Source organism: Mobula birostris, chromosome 2, assembly GCF_030028105.1.
Source record: "Mobula birostris isolate sMobBir1 chromosome 2, sMobBir1.hap1, whole genome shotgun sequence".
Taxonomy (NCBI): domain Eukaryota; kingdom Metazoa; phylum Chordata; class Chondrichthyes; order Myliobatiformes; family Myliobatidae; genus Mobula; species Mobula birostris.
In genome coordinates this window covers 79,431,860-79,457,426 of record NC_092371.1, presented here as the reverse complement: position 1 = coordinate 79,457,426, position 25,567 = coordinate 79,431,860, and the positions used below count along the sequence as shown (strand labels likewise).

At 44.6% G+C, this 25,567-nt stretch overlaps 1 protein-coding gene across 1 annotated transcript in view; it reads left to right on the top strand.

The window, feature by feature from the left end:
• The first annotated feature begins 9,862 nt into the window (after positions 1-9,862).
• LOC140210662 (deoxynucleoside triphosphate triphosphohydrolase SAMHD1-like) overlaps positions 9,863-25,567 on the top strand; it is a 70,031-nt gene continuing 54,326 nt past the window's right edge. Inside the window, exons 1-3 of the mRNA XM_072279825.1 lie at positions 9,863-10,037; positions 11,661-11,727; positions 18,908-18,977. Coding sequence (XP_072135926.1) covers positions 9,863-10,037; positions 11,661-11,727; positions 18,908-18,977 — 312 coding nt within the window. The remainder of the gene's footprint in view (positions 10,038-11,660; positions 11,728-18,907; positions 18,978-25,567) is intronic.

Here is a 25,567-nt window from a genome sequence, read left to right as displayed (position 1 = left end):
TATCCACATAGAGAATCTATCCACACAGTCAGGTGCAGAAGGGTGGGACGAAGAGGAGGAGAGCTGGTGCAGAAGGGTGGGACGGAGAAGAGGAGAGCTGGTGCAGAAGGGTGGGACGGAGAACAGGAGAGCTGTCATCATTGGAGACTCTATAGTCAGGGGACTCTATAGTTTGTGGACGTGAGAAGGACACCCGCATGGTTTGTTGCCTCCCGGGTTCCAGGGTCCGGGATGCCTCTGACTGGGTGCACGACATCCTGGTATGAGAGGAAAAGCAACCAGAAGTCGTGATACATGTTGGGACCAGTGACATAGGCAGGAAGAGGGATGAGGTCCTGAAGTGTGGGTTTCGGGAACTAGGCAGAAGGCTGAAGAACAGGACCTCAAGGGTGGCGTTCTCAGGATTGCTGCCAGTGCTACATGACAGTGATGGTAAGAATTGGAGGAGATGGCAGTTGAATGCGTGGCGGAGGAGTTGGTGCAGGGAGCAGGGTTTTAGATTTTTAGATCATTAGGATCTCTTCTGGGGAAGGTGGGACCTGTACAGATTGGATGGGTTGCACCTGAACTCGACAGGGAGCAATATCTTTGCAGGTAGGTTCGGGAGAGTTTAAACTAATTTGCGAGGGGGATGGGATCCAGAGCGATAGAGCAGTGAAAGAAGTGCATGGAGTAAAGCCAGATCTAGCATACAGAGAGGCTTTGAGGAAAGAGAAGCAGAATAAATGGTGTAAAGACAGTAAGGGAGAAGGGCTGAAATGTGTGTACCTCAATGCAAGAAGCATCAGGAATAGAGGTGATGAACTGAGAGCTTGGATACATACATGGAATTATGATGTAGTGGCCATTACAGAGACTTGGCTGGCACAAGGGCAGGAACGGATTCTCAATATTCCTGGATTTCGGTGCTTTAAAAGGGATAGAGAGGGTGGAAAAAGGGGAGGAGGGGTGGCATTACTGGTCAGGGATCTTATTACAGCTACAGAAAGGGTGGATGATGTAGCAGGATCTTCTTTTGAATCAATATGGGTGCAAGTCAGGAACAGGAAGGGAGCAGTTACTCTTTTGGGGGTATTCTATAGCCCCCTGGTAGCAGCAGATATACAGAAGAGCAGGTTGGGAGGCAGATTTTGGAAAGGTGCAAAGATAACAGGGTTGTTATCATGGGTGACTTTAACTTCCCGAATATTGATTGGCACCAAATTAGTTCCAAGGGTTTAGATGGGGCAGAGTTTGTTAAGTGTGTCCAGGATGGATTCCGGTCACAGTATGTGGACAGGCCGACCAGGGGGAATGCCATACTAGATCTAGTACTAGGTAACGAACCGGGTCAGGTCACAGATCACTCAGTGGGTGAGCATCTGGGGGACAGTGACCACCGCTCCCTGGCCTTTAGCATTATCATGGAAAAGTATAGAATCAGAGAGGACAGGAAAATTTTTAATTGGGGAAGGGCAAATTATGAGGCTATAAGGCTAGAACTTGCGGGTGTGAATTGGGATGATGTTTTTGCAGGGAAAAGTACTATGGACATGTGGTCGATGTTTAGAGATCTCTTGCGGGATGCTAGGGATAAATTTGTCCCAGTGAGGAAGATAAAGAATGATAGGGTGAAGGAACCATGGGTGACAAGTGAGGTAGAAAATCTAGTCAGGTGGAAGAAGACAGCATACATGAGGTTTAGGAAGCGAGGATCAGATGGGTCTATTGAGGAATATAGGGAAACAAGAAAGGAGCTTAAGAAGGGGCTGAGAAGAGCAAGAAGGGAGCATGAGAAGGCCTTGGCGAGTAGGGTAAAGGAAAACCCCAAGGCATTCTTCAATTATGTGAAGAAAAAAAGGATGACAGGAGTGAAGGTAGGACCGATTAGAGATAAAGGTGGGAAGATGTGCCTGGAAGTTGTGGAAGTGAGCGAGGTCCTCAATGAATACTTCTCTTCGGTATTCACCAATGAGAGGGAACTTGATGACGGTGAGGACAATATGAGTGAGGTTGATGTTCTGGAGCATGTTGATATTAAGAGAGAGGAGGTGTTGGAGTTGTTAAAATACATTAGGATGGATAAGCCCCCGGGGCCTGACGGAATATTCCCCAGGCTGCTCCACGAGGCGAGAGAAGAGATTGCTGAGCCTCTGGCTAGGATCTTTATGTCCTCGTTGTCCACGGGGATGGTACCGGAGGATTGGAGGGAGGCAAATGTTGTCCCCTTGTTCAAAAAAGGTAGTAGGGATAGTCCGGATAATTATAGACCAGTGAGCCTTACGTCTGTGGTGGGAAAGCTGTTGGAAAAGATTCTTAGAGATAGGATCTATAGGCATTTAGAGAATCATGGTCTGATCAGGGACAGTCAGCATGGCTTTGTGAAGGGTAGATCATGTCTAACAAGCTTGATAGGGTTCTTTGAGGAGGTGACCAGGCATATAGATGAGAGTAGTGCAGTGGATGTGATCTATATGGATTTTAGTAAGACACTTGACAAGGTTCCTCACGGTAGGCTTATTCAGAAAGTTAGAAAGCATGGGATCCAGGGAAGTTTGGCCAGGTGGATTCAGAATTGGCTTGCCTGCAGAAGGCAGAGGGTGGTGGTGGAGGGAGTACATTCAGATTGGAGGATTGTGACCAGTGGTGTCCCACAAGGATCTATTCTGGGACCTCTACTTTCCGTGATTTTTATTAACGACCTGGATGTGGGGTAGAAGGGTGGGTTGGCAAGTTTGCAGATGACACAAAGGTTGGTGGTGTTGTAGATAGTGTAGAGGATTGTCAAAGATTGCAGAGAGACATTGATGGGATGCAGAAGTGGGCTGAGAAGTGGCAGATGGAGTTCAACCCAGAGAAGTGTGAGGTGGTACACTTTGGAAGGACAAACTCCAAGGCAGAGTACAAAGTAAAATGGCAGGATACTTGGTAGTGTGGAGAAGCAGAGGGATCTTGGGGTACATGTCCACAGATCCCTGAAAGTTGCCTCACAGGTGGATAGGGTAGTTAAGAAAGCTTATGGGGTGTTAGCTTTCATAAGTCGAGGGATAGAGTTTAAGAGTCGCGATGTAATGATGCAGCTCTATAAGACTCTGGTTAGGCCACACTTGGAGTACTGTGTCCAGTTCTGGTCGCTTCACTATAGGAAGGATGTGGAAGCATTGGAAAGGGTACAGAGGAGATTTACCAGGATGCTGCCTGGTTTAGAAAGTATGCATTATGATCAGAGATTAAGGGAGATAGGGCTTTACTCTTTGGAGAGAAGGAGGATGAGAGGAGACATGATAGAGGTGTACAAGATAGTAAGAGGAATAGATAGAGTGGATAGCCAGCACCTCTTCCCCAGGGCACCACTGCTCAATACAAGAGGACATGGCTTTAAGGTAAGGGGTGGGAAGTTCAAGGGGGATATTAGAGGAAGGTTTTTTACTCAGAGTGCTTGGTGCGTAGAATGCACTGCCTGAGTCATGGTGGAGGCAGATACACTAGTGAAGTTTAAGAGACTACTAGACAGGTATATGGAGGAATTAAGGTGGGGGCTTATATGGGAGGCAGGGTTTGAGGGTCGGCACAACATTGTGGGCCGAAGGGCCTTTACTGTGCTGTACTATTCTATGTTCTATGTTCTATGTTCACATCAATACCTTACCCCCAATACCGTGTGCTTTAAGTTTGCACACTAATCTCCTGTGTGGGACCTTGTCAAAAGCCTTTTGAAAATTCAAATATACCACATCCACTGGTTCTCCCCTATCCACTCTACTAGTTACATCCTCAAAAAATTCTATGAGATTCGTCAGACATGATTTTCCTTTCACAAATCCATGCTGACTTTGTCCGATGATTTCACTGCTTTCCAAATGTGCTGCTATCACATCTTTGATAACTGACTCTAGCATTTTCCCCACCACTCATGTTAGGCTAACCGGTCTATAATTTCCCGGTTTCTCTCTCCCTCCTTTTTTAAAAAGCGGGGTTACATTAGCCACCCTCTAATCCTCAGGAACTAGTCCAGAATCTAAAGAGTTTTGAAAAATTATCACTAATGCATCCATTATTTCTTGGGCTACTTCCTTAAGCACTCAGGGATGCAGACCATCTGGCCCTGGGGATTTATCTGCCTTTAATCCCTTCAATTTACCTAACACCACTTCCCTATTAACATGTATTTCCCTCAGTTCCTCCATCTCACTAGACCCTCTGTCCCCTACTATTTCCAGAAGATTATTTATGTCCTCCTTAGTGAAGACAGAACCAAAGTAGTTATTCAGTTGGTCTGCCAAGTCCTTATTCCCCATAATCAATCATCTATTTCTGTCTGTAGGGGACCTACATTTGTCTTAACCAATCTTTTTTTTCTTTTCACATATCTATAAAAGTTTTTACAGTCAGTTTTTATGTTCCCTGCCAGTTTTCTCTCATAATCTTTTTTCCCTTTCCTAATTAAGCCCTTTGTCCTCCTCTGCTGGACTCTGAATTTCTCCCAGTCCTCAGATGAGCTGCTTTTTCTGGCTAATTTGTATGCTTCTTCTTTGGAATTGATACTATCCCTAATTTCCCTTGTCAGCGATGGGTGCACTGCCTTCCCTGATTTATTCTTTTGCCAAACTGGGATGAACAATTGTTGTAGTTCATCCTTGCGATCTTTAAATGCTTACCATTGCATATCCACCATCAACCCTTTAAGTATCATTTGCCAGTCTATCTTAGGTAATTCACATCTCATACCTTCAAAGTTACCCTTCTTTAAGTTCAGAACCTTTGTTTCTGAATTAACTATGTCACTCTTTCCATTTTAGGAACTTCACTGCCTTTTGCACTATCTAAATTGAATAAACAAATTTTCAACCCTATAGTTAAACATACATTGCAAATATGGTTTCAATTTCGTAAATTTTTTGGCCTGAATGAATTTATGTTATCAAGCCCTATTATATCTAATTTCTTTTTCCAACCCTCGGTAATGGACCAAGCCTTTTTGATATGGAAAACAAAAGATATAATATGTTTTCGTGATCTATTTTTGGATAACTGCTTTACTTCTTTTGAGCAGTTATCTGAGAAATTTGATTAGCCTAGATCCCATTTTTTTAGATACTTACAAATAAGAAATTTTTTAAATACTACGTTGCCTACCTTTCCGACTTCAAATCCTTCTGGCATTTTCGATAAAATTTTAGGTTTTAATCCTTTGCAGAAGGGATTAATAGCAATAATTTATGATATAATTATGAAATTACAGCCAGATATATCTGATAAAATTAAAAATGAATGGGAAAGGGAACTTCAACTTTCCCTACCTATAGAGAAATGGGATAAAATTTTTCAATTAGTTAGTACTTCTTCTATATGTGCTAAACATACTTTAATACAATTTAAAATAGTACACAGAGCTCATATGTCCAAAGATAAACTAGCTCGTTTTTATTCCCATATAAACCCTACTTGTGATAGATGTCACTCTGAAGTGGCTTCTTTAACTCATATGTTTTGGTCCTGTCCTCTTCTGGAAAGACATTGGAAAGACATTTTTGACATTATTTCAACAGTTCTATGCTTTGATTTAAAACCCCATCCTATTACGGCAATCTTTGGATTGCCAATGGTAGAACATAGATCTTTGTCTTCTTCAGCCTCTCGAATGATAGCTTTTGTTACTTTAATGGCGAGAAGATCTATTTTGCTGAACTGGAAGGAAACTAATCCTCTAACTACATTCCAATGGTTTTCTCAAACCATATTAAGTTTAAATTTAGAAAAAATTAGAAGTGATATTTTTGACCCTTCGGTTAAATTTGAAGATACTTGGAAACCTTTTATGCAATATTTTCATATGATGTAATCTGACCTTTCCGAATTTTTTTTAAATTGTATGGTGAGAGGAGCAGAGTTAACGACATTATTGATTGTGTCTGATAGAAGCTGTTGGTCTAGCCCTGTTTTGCCTTTTTTGGGTTTTTTTTTCTCTTTTTCTTTTGGGTTTTTTGTTTATATATTTTTTTTCTTTTTATTTCTTTGTTAATGTTTAATCTCATTATGAGTTTGGAAATCTTTTATTTCTATGTTACTTAAAATTCATTTTATATATGCTGATGAACATTTTTCCAATCTCTTTGTACCAACCTTGTTATTGAGTTTATAATTTTGAAAAACTAATAAAAAGATTTAAAAAGAAAAGAAAGAAACTATGTCACTCTCCATCTTAATGAAGAATTCCACCATATTATGGTCACTCTTACCCAAGGGGCCTCTCACGACAAGATTGCTAATGAACCCTTCCTCATTGCTCAAAACCCAGTCCAGAATAGCCTGCTCTCTAGTTGGTTCCTCGACATGTTGGTTCAAAAAACCATCCCGCATACATTCCAAGAAATCCTCTTCCTCAGCACCCTTACCAATTTGGTTCACCCAATCTATATGTAGATTGAAGTCACCCATTATAACTGGTGTTCCTTTATTGCACGCATTTCTAATTTCCTGTTTAATACCATCCCCAACCTCACTACTACTGTTAGGTGGCCTGTACACAACTTCCACCAGCATTTTTAAGGGTGAGGGGGGAAAAGTTTAAAGGGAACATTAGGGGGGGCTTCTTCATACAGAGAGTGGTGGGAGTATGGAATGAGCTGCCAGACGAGGTGGTAAATGTGGGTTCTTTTTTAACATTTAAGAATAAATTGGACAGATACATGGATGGGAGGTGTATGGAGGGATATGGTCCGTGTGCAGGTCAATGGGACTAGGCAGAAAATGGTTTGGCACAGCCAAGAAGGGCCAAAGGGCCTGTTCCTGTGCTGTAGTTTCGATGGTTCTATGGTTTTCTGCCCCTTAGTGTTACGCAGCTCTACTCATATCAATTCTACATCCTCCCGGCTAATGTCCTTCCTTTCTATTGCATTAATCTCCTCTCTAACCAGCAATACTACCCCACCTCCTTTTCTTTCATGTTTATCCCTCCTGAATATTGAATATCCCTGAATGTTGAGCTCCCACCCTTGGTCACCCTGGAGCTATGTCTCTGTGATCCCAACTATATCATATTCATTAATAACAATCTGCACTTTTAATTCATCCACCTTGTTACAAATGCTCCTTGCATTGACACACAAAGCCTTCAGGCTTGCTTTTACAACACTCCTAGCCCTTATACAATTATGTTGAAAAATGGCCCTTTTCGATTTTTGCCCTGGATTTGCCGGCCTGCCATTTTTACTTTTCACCTTACAACTTTTTGCTTATACCCTCATTTTACACCCCTCTGACTCTCTGCACTTGTTCCCATCCCCCTATTGTGAACTAACCTCCTCTCTCCTAGTCTCTTTAATTTGATTCCCACCCCCCAACCATTCTAGTTTAAAGTCACCTCAGTAGCCCTCACAAATCTCCCCACCAGGATATTGGTCCCCCTAGGATTCAAGTGTAACCCGTCCTTTTTGTACAGGTCACGCCTGTGCCAAAAGAGGTCCCAATGATCCAAAAACTTGAATCCCTGCCCCCTGCTCCGAATCTCTCAGCCACACATTTATACTCCACCTCATTGCATTCCTACTCTCTCTGTCGCGTGGCACAGGCAGTAATCCTGAGATTACTACCTTTGCGGTCCTTTTTATCAACTCCCTTCCTAACTCCTTATATTCTCCTTTCAGGACCTTTTCCCTTTTCCTACCTATGTCATTGGTACCTATATGTACCATGACCTCTGGCTCCTCACACTCCCACTTCAGGATATCTTGGACACGATCAGAAATATCCCGGACCCTGGCACCAGGGAGGCAAACTACCATCTGGGTCTCTGGACTGTGTCCACAGAATCGTCTATCTGACCCCCTTACTATCGAGTCCCCTATAACTACTGCCCTCCTCTTCCTTTCCCTACCCTTCTGAGCTACAGGGCCAGACTCTGTGCCGGAGGCACAGCCACTGTTGCTTCCCCCAGCTGTCCCCCCCAACAGTATTCAAACAGGAGTACTTATTGTCAAGGAGCACAGTCACAGGGGTACTCTCTAGCACCTGAACCTTCCCCTTCCCCTTCCTAACTGTGACCCACTTGTCTGCCTCCCGTGGCCCCGGTGTGGCCACCTGCCTGTAACTCCTCTCTATCAACTCCTCACTCTCCCTGACCAGACTAAGGTCACCGAGCTGCAGCTCCAGTTCCCTAACGCGGTCCCTTAGGAGCTGCATCTTGGCGCACCTGGGGCAGATGTGGACGTCCGGGAGGCTTGGAGACTCCAGGACCTCCCACATCCGGCACCAAGAACAGCAAGCTGCCCTCACACTCATACTGCCCCTCTCCTCAAATAACAACAAAAAATGAATACCAAACCCTCTTCGCCTCGCCCATTTCCGCCTAAGCCCATTCAGCCGAAGCCCTTAAGCCTTCACTCTGCTCCCGGCTCACTCCGCCACCCGCAAACTACGCTGCCCGCTGTATGAGGCTCTGTTCCTTTTAAATCTTCCGTGCTTCACTGTCTGACATCACACGCCTGCACAGTCCCACCTCTCTGAACGCAGATGGAAAAAAAAACGAAAAATTCAAAAATGGCTTCCTCCGCACTCCCGCTCCAATTCTCAAGACCCCAGCCTCAAGCCTCAAGCCTCAAGACCTCAGCATCAAGCCTCAAGACCCCAGCCTCAAGCCTCAAGACCAAGAGCCCAGCTTCAAGCCTCAAGATCAAACCCCCAGCCTCAAACCCCAAGCCTCTACACCCCAGCCACGTCCTGTCCTGTAGTCATGTCATGTCCTTGCCTGGTTCTGGGGCCCGAGCTCCCGTGGCAAGACCCAGGTTCTGGGTGCTCATCCAGTCTCTGGCTCAAAGCCCAAGCCCAGGCTCCTAGTGCATAGTTCCTTGTCCGGGTTCCCTGTCTTGTCCATGTCCTAGCCCAAGTCTGCGTTCTTGTCCCTGCTCCTTGTCTGTATCCTGTCTCATCCCTACTCTAGTCAAGTCCTGTTCCTTGTACTTCAGTGTTTGTGTCTTGCATTTGGGCCCGCCTTCAACAACCCCCAGTGTGACAGCGAGTAGATATAAGCAGGAGTTTTTATGCTGCCAGTTCGAATGAGCATAAGGTGCCCTAATCAAAGAGCCCAGTGGAACACGGGGAAAAGGAAATTAACTGAAATGAGTCGTTGACAGACCGGACTATGACAGTTGAGGATCATAGCAAAGTCTGTTATTGCAACCACATGGGCTGGGACTGGATTTAGATAACAATGTGCAATGTTCCTATCACTGATAACTCTCCAAATCTCATTAATTGTACTATGGCCTTCCTTCTAAAATGGGATCTTTGGCGTGAAGCAACAGGGCCACCAGTGAATTGAATGTTGACTCCAGGAAGGAGAAGTCAGGGGAATATACACCAGTCGTCATTGAGTGTCAGCCTGAACAGGTTCAAGTTCCTGGGTGTCAAAGTGTCAACATCTCATATGATCTAAACGGCCCAAATTATGAGGGTTATAGTTAGGGCAAATACAAGCAGGCTTTTTCCACTGAGGTTGCGTGAGACTACAACTAGAAATCATGAGTTAAGGGTGAAACGTGAAAAGTTTAAGGGGAACATCGGGGAAACTTCTTCACTCAGAGAAGTGTGAGACTGGAAATGAGCTGCCAGCGGGAGCTCGATTTCAGCGTTTAAGTGAAGTCTGGACAGGTACCTGGATGGTAGGGGTATGGAGGGTTATGGTCTCGGTGCGGGTCGATGGGAGCAGGCAGTTTAAGTGTTTCGGCACGGACTAGATGGGCCGAAGGGCCTCTTTCCGCGCTGTACTTTTCTATGAACAAGTGTGGGGAAGAGGGCGTCAATCCTCGAGGTACGTCACACCTGTCAGTCACGGGCAGTGTGCAGGTGTAGTCTGTGCGATGTGTTGGATGCTCAGAGAGGCGAGATGAGCAGCAAGAGACAGCGGTCCTGCACCTCTGACGGAGCGGCCGCGGGCAGCAGTACCGCGAAGCGCAGAGCTTTTTCGCCGAAAAAATCGAATTTCCTGGAATGGAGCGTGGACGATGTGTGCGGATTCCTGTGGATGCAAGGCTTGGAACAGTTCGAGAAGTTGTTCAGAGGCAAGTATGGAATCAGAAAAATGTACAAAACCTTTCCTCCTGCGCTTATTTCATCAATGATACACGAGATTCTGCAGGTACTGGAAACCCAGAGCATCACACGCCAAATGCTGCCGTAACTCAGTATCTGTAAATTGGAATAAACAGTCGACGTTTCGATGGGGCAGAGAAGAAGGTCGGGGGGGGGGGGAAGGAGTACAAGATGGCAGGTGAGGGGGAAGGTGGGTGGATGGAGGAGTGGGACATGAAGTCAGAAGCTGGGAGGCGGTGATAGGGGAAGAGGTAAAGAGGGAATGTGATTGGCGAGGACAGTGGACCATGGAAAAAAGGGAAAGAGGAGAGGAACCAGGGAAGCTGATGGGCAGGTGAGGAGGAGAGAAGTGATAAAAGGTGAACTGGAATAGGGAATGGAGAAAGGGTAAAGGGCGAGGATGAGAAATTATCCGAATTTAGAGAAATCGATGTTCATGCCAACCCAGAAAGTATTTTAGAAGAAAGAAATCCCCAGTCAATTCGGAGCATCAGGGAGACAAGAGCTTTGAATATAATTTGACAGAGGAATTTAAGCTCCCCATTATTAAATTCTCAACCATAATAGCAGGGTTCCCGAGCTCGGCAGAAAAGCACGCTCCATTCCTCTGTCAATGATTCCGAATAAGCATCCATTCGGTATGTAATTGCTATTACACGCGTCAGGTTGATGTCAAGGTTTTTTTGAGGACGACTTAGCAAGCAGCGACAGGTGTACCCACAACGACTGCGGGATGAACAGACTTCTCCCTGCCTCGCTGGGAAGACCTACCTCACAACTTTGATACCGAGAAATAGAGTTGATGAAGGAACATGTGGTGTTTACTGTTCATCCCAGTCTTTCCCTGTGGATTTCCTCACAACAGTTCAGCCACACGCCAAACACAGGAAGAGGGGCGGCGTCTCCTAGATCAGCTCCGTTTCTTGGTATTAAACAAGCGGAGCGAGTGTTCCCCAGGGACACAGACAGAAAATCATAAACACATGAGATTGTTCAGATGCTGGAAATCGAGAAAGTCACAAACAAACTGCCGGAGAAACTCGGCAGGTCAGGTGCCATCTATGGAAATGGATAAACAATTGATGTTTCGGACCGAGACCCTTCTTCAGGACTGCAAAGGAAGGAGGAAGCCGCCAGAATGAAATGGTAGCAAGAGGGAAAGAGGGACAGTTCAGAAGGTGATAGGTGACTTCAGGTGTGTGGAATAGGCAGGTTTGCTAGGCATGCGGTCGTTCCGGGTACACGTGTAATTTCTAACGAAGTTGTCTAAAAACACTGAACTTGTGTTCTATTAGTCACATACCGAACGTACTCAGTTTGCCGTGAGCTGCGTATTCGGCGTCACTGGGAGAGAGATGGTGCGTGCTCTGCTGCCGGGTTCGGGTCGGCAGATGTTAGGGTTGCGACTTTTATTCATAGAAAGCTTAAATTCTGCTCACAAGTTGTTGGCAAAAGCCGTGTGTTCCGTGCTGCTCCTGATCGACAGGGTGCTGGTAGTCTTTCTAAAACACCGTGTAGGTTTTGTGGTCCGAGAGCAGGAATGATTCTTACTGAATTTTGCTTTTGCTTTTCTGTATACACTCTCTCAACAGATAAAAACATATCCGGCACAACCCTGCCGAAACTGACAGTGGATGAATTGGAAAACATCGGCGTGAGGTAAGCATAACCCGAGTCAGTGAGGGGAGCGGTAGTAGGCGGGACTGAAATGACAGGAGGAATGAGGCATCGGAACAGAGACAGTCATGACTATTTCTCTTGGGTGTGGGGCACCGCGAAGAAAGATAGAATCCTCATCTCTGTATTTGTCTGCACTTGAATGTTCACGGGTCCCATATTCACCAATCCACCTATCGAATGGTGAAAGGCCTTGATAGAATGGATGTGGTGAGGCTGTTTCCTCTGGTGGGAGAGTCGAAACCGGGAGGACACAGCCTCGGAATAGAGGGACGTCCTTTTAGAACGGAGATGAGGAATTTGTTCAGCCAGAATGAGGCAAATCTGTGGAATTAGTTGCAACAGCCAGCTGTGGAGATCAAGTCTTTATAAGACGATAAGATATAGGAGCAAAAGTAGGCCACTCGACCCATCGAGTCTGCTCCACCATTCAATCATGGGCTGTTCCAATTCTTCCAGTCGTCCCCACTCCCCTGCCTTCTCCCCATGCCCTTTGATGCCCTGGCTAATCAAGAACCTCTCTATCACTGCCTTAAATACACCCCATGACCTGGCCTCCACAGCTGCTCGTGGCAAAAAAAATTCCACAGATTTACCACCCTCTGACTAAAGTAATTTCTCCGCATCTCTGTTCTAACTGGACGTCCTTCAATCCTGAATTCATGCTCCCTTGTCCTACACTTCCCTACCATGGGAAATAACTTTGCCATATCTAATCTGTTCAGATCTTTTAACATTCAGAATGTTTCTGTGAGATCCCCACTCATTTTCCTGAACTCCAGGGAATACAGCCCAAGAACTGCCAGACGTTCCTCATTCCTGGAATCATTCTCGTGAATCTTCTCTGAACCCGCTCCAAAGTCAGTGTATCCTTTCTAAAATAAGGAGCACAAAACTGCACACAACTCTCCAAGTGTGGTCTCACGAGTTCCTTATAGAGCCTCAAAATCATGTCCCTGCTCTTATATTCTAAACGTCAAAAAATGAATGCCAACATTGCATTCACCTTCTTCACCACTGACTCAGCCTTGAGGTTAAACTTTAGGGTACCCTGCACAAGGACTCCCAAGTCCCTTTGCATCTCTGCATTTTGAATTCTCTCTCCATCTAAATAACTGTCTGCCCGTCTATTTCTTCCACCAAGGTGCATGACTATAAACTTTCCAACATTGTATATCATTAGCTACTCCTTTGCCTATTCCCTTAAACTATCTCTGCAGACTCTCTGTTTAGAAACGTAGAAACCCAGAAAACCTACAGCACAATACAGGCCCTTCAGCCCACATTGCTGTGCTGAACATGTACTTACTTTAGAAATTACCAAGGTTACCCATGGCCCTCTATTTTTCTAAGCTCCATGTTTCATCAACACTACCCGCTCCTCCACCTATCTTTGTATCATCGGCAAATTTAGCCACAAATCCATTAATGCCGTTGTCCAAATCATTGACATACATTGTAAAAAGCAGTGGTCCCAACACCAACCCCTGTGGAGCTCCACTGGTAACCGGCATTGAGCTAGAATCAGATCCCTTTATTCCCACTCTCTGCTTTCTGCCGATCAGCCAATGCTCCACCCATGCTAGTAACTTCCCTGTAATTTCATGGGCTCTTATCTCGCTAAGCAGCCTCATGTGCAGCACCTTGTCAAAGGTCTCCCATAAATCCAAGTACACCACATCTACTGCATCTTCTTTGCCTACCCTGCTTATAATTTCCTCAAAAAACTGCAGTCGGTTAGTCAGGCAGGATATTCCTTTCAGGAAACCATGCTGGCTTTGGCCTATCTTGTCATGTGCCTCCAGGTACTCTGTAATCTCAACCTAACAATCCATTCCAATAACTTCCCAACCACTGATGTCAGGCTAACAGGTCTATAGTTTCCTTTCTGCTGCCTCCCACCCTTCTTAAATAGTGGAGTAACATTTGCAATTTTCCAGTCATCCGGTACAATGCCAGAATCTATTGATTCTTGAAAGAGCATCGTTAGTGCCTCCACAGTCTCTCCAGCTACTTCCTTCAGAACCCGAGGGTGCATTCCAACAGGTCCAGGAGATTTATTCACCCCCAGACCATTAAGCTTCCTGAGCATCTTCTCAGTCGTAAATTTCACTGCACAAACTTCACTTCCCTGACACTCTTGAATGTCTTCCACTGTGAAGACCTGTGTGTGTGTGTGTGTGGTGGGCATGGCATTTCATTTGTTCTCCTGGGCTCCCTGATTGCGGCAAACCTGAATCTCATCTAACCTGCAGCATAAATACCCCAGCTTTCCATCCACTTATCGCCAGATCTTTGCTTCTGCCAGTGTGGTAGTTCACATTCTAGGCCGCTTAAAATTGTGTATTCTAAATTTTGTTTCCTGGCTGTTGTTTGCCTGTGTTAACTGATTCTCTGTGTTAACAGGAGCATTGCATGCCGCCTGCCTTCCCGTTCGTCCTCCTGCCTGCCGTTCTCCTCTAGCCACGCTCACACCTTTGTTTGCATTCCTTCACTTGTCAGCCACAGAAGTGTCCCTCTTCCATTCGAAAATTTATTCTTACTTGGAATATATCTGTCTTGCACTTTCCTTATTTTTCACAGAAACTCCAGCCATTGCAGCTCTGCTGTCCTTCCTGCTAGCGTCCCTTTCCAGTCAACTTTGGCCAGTTTCACTCCCATGCCATTGTAATTTCCTTTATTCCACTAAAATACCAACACATTGAATTTAGTTTCTCCTTTTCAAATTTCAAAGTGAACTGGATCATATTGTAATCACTTCTTCCTAAGGGTTCCTTAACCTTAAGCTCTCTTATCATCTCCAGATCATTGCACAACACCCAATCCAATACATCCAATCCCCTAGTGGGCTCAGCAACAAACTGTTCTAAAAATCCATCCCTTAGACATTCTACAAATTCTCTCTCGAGGTCCAGTACTGGCCTAGTTTTCCCAATCCACTTTCATGTTAAAAGCACCAACAATGATCATGACATTACCTTTCTGACACGCCTTTTCTATCTCCAGCTGTAATTTGTAATCCACATCCCGACTGCTGTTTGGAGGCCTGTATACAACTGCCATTAGGGTCCTTTTACCCTTGCCATTACTTAACTCAACCCATGCAGACTCTACACCTTCCAATCCTATGTCATCCCTTTCTAATGATTTAATATTATTTCCTATACACAGGGCCACACCACCCCCTCTGCCTACTAACCTATCGTTTTGATACACCATATATCCTTGGACATTCAGCTCCCAATGGCAGCTATCCTTTAGCCAAGTTTCAAAGATGGCCACAAGGCCATACTGGCAATCTGTAGCTGATTTTCAAGATTGTCCATTTTATTTCTTATGCTGTATGTGTTCAAATATAACACTTACAGTCCAGTATTTGTTGCTGCCTGTTTTAACAGCACCACACCTCTATTGTCCTGTAACTCATCCCATAGGCTGTGATGATGCTTCATCTCGTGCTTGTCCTTTCTATTATCTCTTTTGCACGCTATCTTTGATTTATATCTGTTTTCCCCTTCCTCAGTCCTATCACTCCGGTCCCCATCCCCCTGCCAAATTAGTTTTAACCCTCCCTAACAGCTGTATTAAACCTGCCTGCTAGGATAATGGACCCATTTGGGTTCAGGGTAATCCGTCCTTTTTTGTACAGGTCATACCTCCCCCAGAAGAGGCCCCATCGGTTGAGGAACATAAAGCCCTGCTCCCTACACCAGCCTCTCAGCCACGCAGTAATATGCCTGGTCATGTTATTCTTGCGCTCGTTAGCACGTGGCACAGGCAGCAATCCTGAGATTACTACCCTGGAAGTCCTGCTTTTCAGTTTCCTACCCAACTCTCTGAATTCTCTCTTCAGGACTTCCTTCCTTTTTCTATTTGTCATTGGCACCAATGTATATTTAAAACAGAGGTTGACAGATTCTTGATTGGTTACAGCATGAAAGGGTATGGGGAGAAGGTAGGAGATGAGGGCTGAGAGGAAAATTGAATCAGCATGATGAAATGGCAGAGCAGACTCGATGGGCTGAATGACCTATTTCTGCCCCTATATCTTATGGTCTTATGGTCAATGACTTGGCCTCCAAGTGACAATGGATTTTACAAATTCACCACACTCTGGTTAAAGAAATTCCTGTTCCAAACAGACGTCCCTCTATTCTGAGACCATTTCCTCTGGTCCTAGACTCCACCCTCTCCCCCCACAACTATAGGAAATATCCTTTCCATATCTACTGTAGCTGGGCTTTTCAATATTTGATACATTTCAACGTGATTCCCTCTCATTCATCTCATCTCCAGTGAGTACAGACCCAGAAACATTACGTGCTCCTCAGACCTTAACTGGACTTTTTTTTCCCCCAGCATCATTCTCGTGAGCTTCCTCTGAATGGTCTCCAATGCCAGCACATATGTTCTTTGATAAGGGGCCCAAAACTGCTCACAATACTGTAGGTGAGGCCTCACCAATGTCTTACACAGCCCCAGCATTATATCCTTACTTTTATTAACTAGGTGCCTTGAAATGAATGCTAACATTGCATTTGCCTTCTTCACCTCTGACTCAACCTGCAAATTAACCTTTCAGGAATCCTGCATGAGGACTCCCAAGTCTCTTTGCACCTCAGATTTTTGAATATTTTCTCCATTTCAAAAATAATCTGCACTTTTATTTCTTCGATCAAAGTGCATAACCATACCTTCCAACACTATATTCCATCTGCAACTTATTTGCCCATTCTCCTAATCTGTCTAAGTCCTTCTGTAGCCACTCTGCTTCCTCAATACTACCTGTCCTTCCACCTACTTTCATATTGTCCACAAACTTGGCGACAAAGTCATTAATTCTGTCATCCAAATCATTGACATATAATGCAAAAATAGGCAGCCTCAACACAGACCGCTGTGGAAGACCACTAGTCACCGGCTACCAAACGGAAAAAGCTCTTTCTAGTAATAGTATCATTCCCCTAATGTCATGGCCTCCTAACTTGTTAAGCAGCCTCATTGTCAAAGGCCTTCTGAAAATCCAAGTAGACAATATCCATCAATTCTCCTTGTTTATCCTGCTTATTATTTCTTCAGGCAAGATTTTCCCTTGAGGAAACCATGCTAACTATGGCCTATTTTCTCATGTGCCTCCAAATTCCCTGAAACCATGTCCTTAACCATTGACTCCAACATTTTAACAACCACTGAGGTCAGCCTAATTGGCCTATAATTTCCTTTTTTTTTGTCTTTCTCCCTTCTTGAAAAGTGGAGTGACATTTGTAATTTTCCAGTCCTCCAGAACTATGTCAGAATCCATTGGTTCTTGAAAGGTCATTACTAATGCCACTTCTTTGTCCATTTTCCTAATCTGCCTTAGTCCTGCTTCCTCAACACCACCTGCCCCTCCACCTATCTACGTATCATCCGGATGTCTATGATGTCATCCATCTCTCTTGAAGTACAATGGTTTTTTTACAAACTTGGGCTAAAGGTATAGAGACCCTGTGATGCTCAGTCATCAAGATCTCCCTCTCGGCCTCACCGCTGTCGTCCAAAGGAAAGCAAAGCAATATGTCTTGCACCAGCTTGGCTGCAGGAGTTGCCGGAAGGATGTTCAGTGACGTACATCTGCCTTAGAGGCTCCACTCCGAATTTTCTGTCTGGGTTTACTCCCGTAGCCTTTGTCTCTCCCAAGGCTGCCCACAAGGCAGTGGGGCTATTTACCCAGAGCTGGGGAACTGGTTCAAGAGCAGCAGGGTGTGTCCACACACCGGTGGGCCTGCGTGTTACGTGTGCAGGGGCCAGACCTCCTCCCTGTCCTCTGTAGTTCAGCTTGAGTTCAAAAGGAGTTCAGTTTACATGTGTAACCAGCCAGGAGGCACTACATGAGCCTGCTGTTGGAGAGACTATGTACTGGCAGGGAGAGCCTTAAGCATTCACCTCTGCTTTTCACGAGACTGCTAACAATGGAGGAAGCTGAAAGTCAGAGCGACAAGCACTACGCACTACACTACCACGTTAGACGCATCACAACAACCATTTCTCTGAATACTTCTCCATCAAAGCCATCAATTTTGTCATCTAAATCATTGACATATAACGTCAAAAAAGAAGTTCTCCTTACACCGACCACTGAGGAACACCACTAGTCACCATCAACCAAACAGAAAAGGCCACCTTTATTCACACTCATTGTCTCCTGCCACTGTCAGTTCTGCTCAGTGATGCTAGTTTCCTGCCATTTGTGGTTCCCAACAGCTGCCCCAAACCCCGCTCTGTGTTTTTCGTTGTCTTGTTCACCAAATTGTCGATGCTCAACATCCCAGAACTCTGTGTGATGAAGAACGCATTTTTCTGATCTCTGACTATTAATTTTAACATGAGATCCTGTAGCTGCTAGAAATCCAGAGTAGAACACAAAAAAAGCCAGAGGACCCCAGCAGTTTGGATGAGACCCTGATGAAGGGTTTTGGCCCAAAATGTCGACTCTATTACTTTCCATAGATGCTACCTAACCTGTTGAGTTCCTTAGACTGTTAATTTTCAGTCCGGCATTCACAGACACCATTGCTGTGGAGTTTGTGCAATCTCCACAACTTCCCATAACACCAGTAATCAGGATCAAACCTGGGTTATCGGGGCTGTGAGACAGTGCTCTACGAGCTTGCCACCCTGCAGCTATTCCAGATAGATATTGTATGGAGTTTACTTCACTGTGTTTGTTACCGAGCAGTATATAGATAGTTTGTTAGTTAAACCAACTACCCAATACTGGAGCATAGACTGCCAGCAACAGCGGACTAGAGTCCTCTGTTCTGAGCCAGCTGAGAGGTGGTCCTAGATGACAGAAGGTCGATTGGCCCTGTGGCTTCCACAGACTTTCTACAGAACAACCTCATATGACATCAAGTCGAAGATCCTTCCTCGCCCAGGAATGATATCCTTGGAGTTTTTGTTGGTATTGCTGTAGCTCTGTGTTTTTATGGGATGGGATGATTAGCCCCATGTCCAATCCTCCTCCTTTTGCAGCTGGGCTTGGGACCATTCAGAGAGGAGCTACTATATGGATGGCTGGGAATTAATATTGGATGTAGTGTGGACATATTTTGCTGTGTATCAAAGTTCCCTCATTACCCTGGAGATGACTGTTGTGATTGCTGTTCTATTTTCCATCTAGAGACCAGGGAAATCGAATAAATCTTTTCAGGTGCATCAATGACCTCTTGCAGTGGTGTTTTGAGACAAAGGTAAGATAATATCCCTGCCAGGGGCATGAAAGCGTCACTGGGCTTCTGTTAATTATCACTCTGGTTCAGTCACAGTGTTGAGATTTGAAGCAGGTTAGAAGCTGGCTGAAGTTAATGGATGCCTAGAGACGAATAAGGGACAAATAAACCGCATGATCCAGTGAGAAGTAACTGTCAGCTGAACCAGGGACTCACTACTCCACAGAGGGAATACAGTGTGGGTAGGTGACTTGAATGGGGCCTTCGTAAATGAAAGGACTGAACGGAGAAGACATTTCCATTGGTGAGGGAAAGTGTCACACAAGGTTATGCAAATCACAATAGTGTGGAATGTGGAGCCTGTCCCTCCCTGGTGTGGTGGGGGGAGGTGCATGAAACACATAACAGATAAAACCAAAGGCAAGGTAAGTCAAAGTAAAAATTTATTATGAAAGTACACATATGTTACCATATCATACTTCTTGATTGAAACAATACAGGCCCTTTGGCCCACCAAGCTGTGCCGAACATGTCCTTACCTTAGAAATTACTTCGGGTTAACTATAGCCCTCTATTTTTCTGAGCTCCATGTACCTATCCAGGAGTCTCTTAAAAGACCATATCATATATCGGGCCATTGATAGGATGCAGAACTGGGCTGAGAAAGTGGCAGATGGAGTTCAACCCAGATAAGTGTGAAGTGGTTAATTTTGGTAGGTCAAATATGACGGCAGAATATAGTATTAATGGTAAAACCCTTGGCAGTGTGGAGGATCAGAGGGATCTTGGGGTTCGAGTCCATAGGACACTCAAAGCTGCTGCGCAGGTTGACTCTGTGGTTAAGAAGGCATATGTTGCATTGGCCTCCATCAGTCACAGGATTGAGTTTAGGAGCCAAGAGGTAATGTTGCAGCTATATAGGACCCTGGTCAGACCCCAGTTGGAGTACTCTGCTCAATTTTGATCGCCTCAATATAGGAAGGATGTGGAGACCATAGAAAGGGTGCAGAGGAGATTTACAAGGATATTGCCTGGAATTGGGAGCATGTCTTACGAGAATAGGTTGAGTGAACTCGGCCTTTTCTCCTTGGAGTGACGGAGGATGAGACGTGACCTGATAGAGGTGTATCAGATGATGAGAGACATTGATCGTGTGCATAGTCAGAGGCTGAAATGGCTCGCACGAGAGGACACAGTTTTAAGGTGCTTGGAAGTAGGTAATGAGGAGATGTCAGGGGTAAGGTTTTTACGCAGAGTGGTAAGTGCATGGAATGGGCTGCCGGCGATGGTGGTGGAGACAGATACGATAGGGTCTTTTTAGAGACTTCTGGACAGGTACATGGAGCTTAGAAAAATAGAGGACTATGGGTAAGCCTAGGTAGTTCGAAGGTAGGGACATGTTCAGCACAGTTTTGTGGGCCGAAGGGCCTGTATTGTGCTGTTGGTTTTCTATGTTTCTATGTATCCACCACCACCACCGTCGCCTGTAGCCCACTCACCACTCTTTTCTTTTCTTCTTGACTAGATTTACAACAGTCTTTGTACACCACGGTTCCTGTACCCTACCATCCTTTCCCTGTCTCAGTGAAATGTACCTATGCAGAACTCCACGCAAATATCCCCTGAACACTTGCCACATTTTTTCCATACATTTCCCTGAGAACATCTGTTCCCAATTTATGCTTCCAAGTTCCTGCCCGATAGCCTCATATTTCCCCTTACTCCAATTAAACACTTTCTAACTTGTCTGTTCCTATCCCCCTCCAATGCTATGGTAAAGGAGATAGAATTGTGATCACTATCTGCAAAATGCTCTCCCACTGAGAGACCTGACACTTGACCAGTTTCATTTCCCAATACCAGATCAAGTACAGCCTCTCCTCTTGTAGGCTTATCTACACATTGTGTCAGGAGGACATCCTGAACACACCTAACAAACTCCACCCCATCTAAACCCCTTGCTTTAGTGAGATGCCAAGTGATATTTGGGAAGTCAAAATCTCCCAGCACGACAACCCTGTTATTATTACACTTTTCCAGAATCTGTCTCCCTATCTGCTCCTCGGTGTCCCCATTACTATTGGGTGGTCTATAAAAAACTCCCAGTAGAGTTATTCACCCCTTCCTATTCCTAACTTCCACCCATAGAGACTCCATAGACAATCCCTCCATGACTTCCTCCTTTTCTGCAGCCGTGACACTATCTCTGATCAACAGTGCCACGCCCCCACCTCTTTGGCCTCCCTCCCTGTCCTTTCTGAAACATCTAAAGCCTGGCACACAAACTAACCGTTCCTGCCCCTGAGCCATCCAAGTTTCTGTAATGGCCACAACATCATAGCTCCAAGTACTGATCCACGCTTTAAGCTCATCTGCTTTGTTCATAATACTCCTTGCATTAAAATAGACACATCTCATACCATCGGTCTGAGCGCATCCCTTCGCTATCACCTGCCTATCCTCCCTCTCTCACTGTCTCCAAACTTTCTCTATTTATGAGCCAACCGCCTCTTCCTCCATCTCTTCCGTTTGGTTCCCACCCCCCAGTAATTCATTTTATTGCAGGAATTTATAGGAAAATAAATAAATACAATAGAATTAATGAAAAAACATCCATGAACCAAACCTCACAAACAACCACTGTCTATATGATATAGGAGCCGAATTAATGGACACTCTCTTTCTGAGACACCGCTCCCTAAAGATGTCCTGGGTACTTTGTAGGGTAGCCCAAGATGGAGCTGACTAGATTTACAACCATCTGCAGCTTCTTTCGGTCCTGTGCAGTAGCCCCTCCATACCAGACAGTGATGCAGCCTGTCAGAGTGCTCTGCACAGTATAACTATAGAAGTTTTTGAGTGTATTTGTTGACGTCAAATCTCCTAATAACTCCTAATAAAGTATAGCCGCTGTCCTGCCTTCTATATAACTACATCGATATGTTGGGACAAAGTTTGATCCTCAGAGATCTTGACACTCAGGTACTTGAAGCTACTCACTCTCTCCACTTCTGATCCCACTATGAGGATTGGTATGTGCTCCTTTGTCTTACGCCTCCTGAAATCCACAATCAGCTCTATCGTCTTACTGACATTGAGTGCCAGGTTGTTGCTGCGACACCATTCGACTAGTTGGCATAGCTCATTCATGTACACCCTCTCGTCACCACCTGAGATTCGACCAACAATGGTTGTATCATCAGCAAATTTATAGATGGTATTTGAGCTATGCCTAGACACACAGTCGTGTGTATATAGAGAGTAGAGCAGTGGGCTAAGCACACATCCCTGAGGTGCGTCAGTGCTGATCGTCAGCAAGGAGGAGATGTTATCACCAATCTGCACAGACTGTGGTCTTCCAGTTAGGAAGCCGAAGATCCAATTGCAGTGGGAGGTACAGAGGCCCAGGTTCTGCAACTTCTCAATCAGGATTGTGGGAATGATGGTATTAAATGCTGAGCTATAGTCGATGAACAGCATCCTGACGTAGGTGTTTGTGTTGTCTAGCTGGTCAAAAGCCACGTGGAGAGATCTTGAGATTGCATCTGCTGTTGAGCTATTATAGTGATAGGCAAATTGCAATGGGTCCAGGTCCTTGCTGAGGCAGGAGTTCAGTCTAGTCACAACCAATCTCTCAAAGCATTTCATCACTGTCGATGTGAGTGCTACCAGGCGATAGTCATTAAGGCAGCCCACATTATTCTTCATGAGCACTGGTATGATTGTTGCCTTTTTGAAGCAAGTGAGAATGTCTGCCCGTAGCAGGGAGAGGCTCAGTTGCAGTCAGTGGGATGAGTTGCAATGTAAAAGTCTGACAAGATCGAAACTGGTGAATACAGGACTGGAAGTGTTATATTTGATGTGCGCGGTATACGGAATACAGTAGATGAACTTGCAGCGCAGTTACAGATTGGCATGTATGATGATGGAGGCATCTCTGAATCATGGCTGAAAGAAGATCACAGCTGGGAGCTTAACATCCAAGGATACACATTGTATCGAATGGACAAGCAGGATGGCAGGAGGGGTTGGAAAGGCTCTGTTAGTAAAAAATGAAATCAAATCATTAGAAAGAGATGACATAGGGTCAGGGGGTGGAGAATCATTGTGAGTAGAACAAAGGAACTGCAAGGATAAAAGACCCCGATGAGATTTATTTACAGAGAGATTTATTCACAGATCCCCCAACCCATAGTAAGCATGTGATCTACAAATTCCAATGGGAAATAGAAACTACATGCCAAAAGGGCAATATTACAATAGTCATGGGGATTTCAATATGAGCATAGATTGCAAAAATCAGGTGGGTGTTGAATCCGAAGAGGGGGAATTTCTAGAATGCCTATGAGATGTTATTTTAGAGCAGCTTGTGGTTGAGCCGACTAGGGGATCAGATATTTTGGATTGGGTGTTGTGCAATGAACTGGAAAAGAACCCTTAGGACAAGTGATCATAATATGATGGAATTCACCCTGACGTTACAGTGCAGTAAAGGGAACTACAGAGGCACCAGAGAGGAGTTAGCTAAAACTGATTGGAAAAGAACACTGGCAGGGATGATGGCAAAGCAGCAATGGTTGGAATTTCTGGAAGCAATTCAGAAGGCATAAGATATATACATCCCAAAGAGGAAGAAGTATTCTGAAGGCAGGATGACACAACTGTAGTGAACAAAAGAAGTCAAAGCCAACATAAAAGCCAAAGTGAAGGCATATAATAGAGCAAACATTAGTGGGAAGTTAGAGGATTGGAAAGCTTTTAAAAACAAACAGGCAACTAAAAAGTCATTAAGAAAGAAAAGATGGAATACAAATGTAAGCTAGTCAGTAATATTAAAGGGAAAATCAAAAGTTTCTTCAGATACGTAAAGTGTAAAAGAGAAGCAGGAGTGGATATCGGACCTGTGGAAAATGATGTTGGAGAAGTAGTAATGGGGACAAGAAATGGCAGGCAATCTGAATAAGTATTTTGCATTAGTCTTCATTGTGAAAAACATTAGCAGTATGGTGGAAGTTCCAGAGTGTCAGGGGTCATGAAGTGTGTGAAGTTACCATTACTAGTGAGAAGTTTCTAGAGAATTGAAAGGTCTGAAGGTACATAGATCATGTGGACCAGATGGTGTACACAGTGGGGTTCTGAAAGAGGTTGCTAAAGAGTTTGTGAAGGCATTGGTAGTGATTTTTCAAGAACCATTAGGTTCAGGTATGATTCTGGAAGACTGAAACATTGCAAACGTCACTCCACTCTTCAAGAAGGGTGAAAGGAAGAAGAAAGGAAATTATAGGCCAGTTAGTCTAACCTCAGTGGTTGGGAAGATGTTGGATTCAATTGTTAAGGATGAGATCTCAGGGTAACTGGAGGCACATGATACAATAAGTCATAGTTGGCATGGTTTCCTCAAGGGGAAATCTTGCCTGACAAATCTGTTGGAATTCTTTGAAGAAATAACAAGCAAGATAGACAAAAGAGAATCAGTTGATGTTGTATACTTGGATTTTCAGAAGGCCTTTGACAAGCTGCCACCCATGAGGCTGCTTAACAAGGGTCCATGGTATTTTAGGAAGGATACCAGCATGAACAACACAGTGGCTGTTTGACAGGAGGCAAAGAGTGGAAATAAAGCGAGTCTTTTCTAGTTAGCTGCCAGAGACTAGTGTTGTTTCACAGGGGTCTGTGCTGGAACCATTGCTTTTTATGTTATATGTCAATGACTTGGATGATAGAATTGATGGCTTTGTGGTAAAGTTTGCAGATGATTTGAAGATAGGTGGAGGGCCAAGTAGTTTTGAGGAAGTAGAGAGACTATAGAAGGGCTTGGACAGATTAAGAGAACTGGCTAAGAAGTGGCATACGGAATATATTGTCGGTAAGTGCATGGTCTTGCACATTGGTAGAAGAAAGTAAAGGGTTGACTATTTTCTAAATGAAGAAAAATACAAAGAATTAAGGTACAAGGGGACTTGGAAGTCCTTGTGCAGGATTCCAAAAGGTTAATTTGCAGGTTGAGTCTGTGGTGAGGAAGGAAAATGTGAAGTTCGCATTCATTTCAAAAGGACTAGAATATAAAAGCAAGGATGTTATGTTCAGGCTTTATAAAGCACTGGTGAGGCCTCATCTGGAGTATTGTGAGCTGTTTGGGCCCTTTTTTTTAGAAAGGATGTGCTGACATTGGAGTGGGTTCAAAGGAGATTCACAAAAATGATTCTAGGATTGAATGTCTTGTCATAGGTGAGTATCTGATGGCATTGGGCCTCCACTCACTAGAGTTTACAAGAATGAAGGGTGATCTAACTGAAACCCATTGAAAGGCCAATGGCTTCAATTAATTGAAAGGTTGAAAGGTGAGAGAGTCTAGGACCAGAAGATACTGCCTGAGAATAGACAGGCATCCTTTTAGAATGGATATGAGGAGGGATTTCTTTAGCCAGAGAGTGGCAAGTCTATGGAATTCTTTGCCACAAAATGCTGTGGAAACTGCCTTTATGGATAGTTCAGGCAAAGGTTGATAGATTATTGATTAGTCAGGGCATGAAGGGTTACAGGAGAAGGCAGTTGATTGGGGCTGAGAGGGAAATGGATCAGCCATGATGAAATGGGGGAGCAGACTCGAT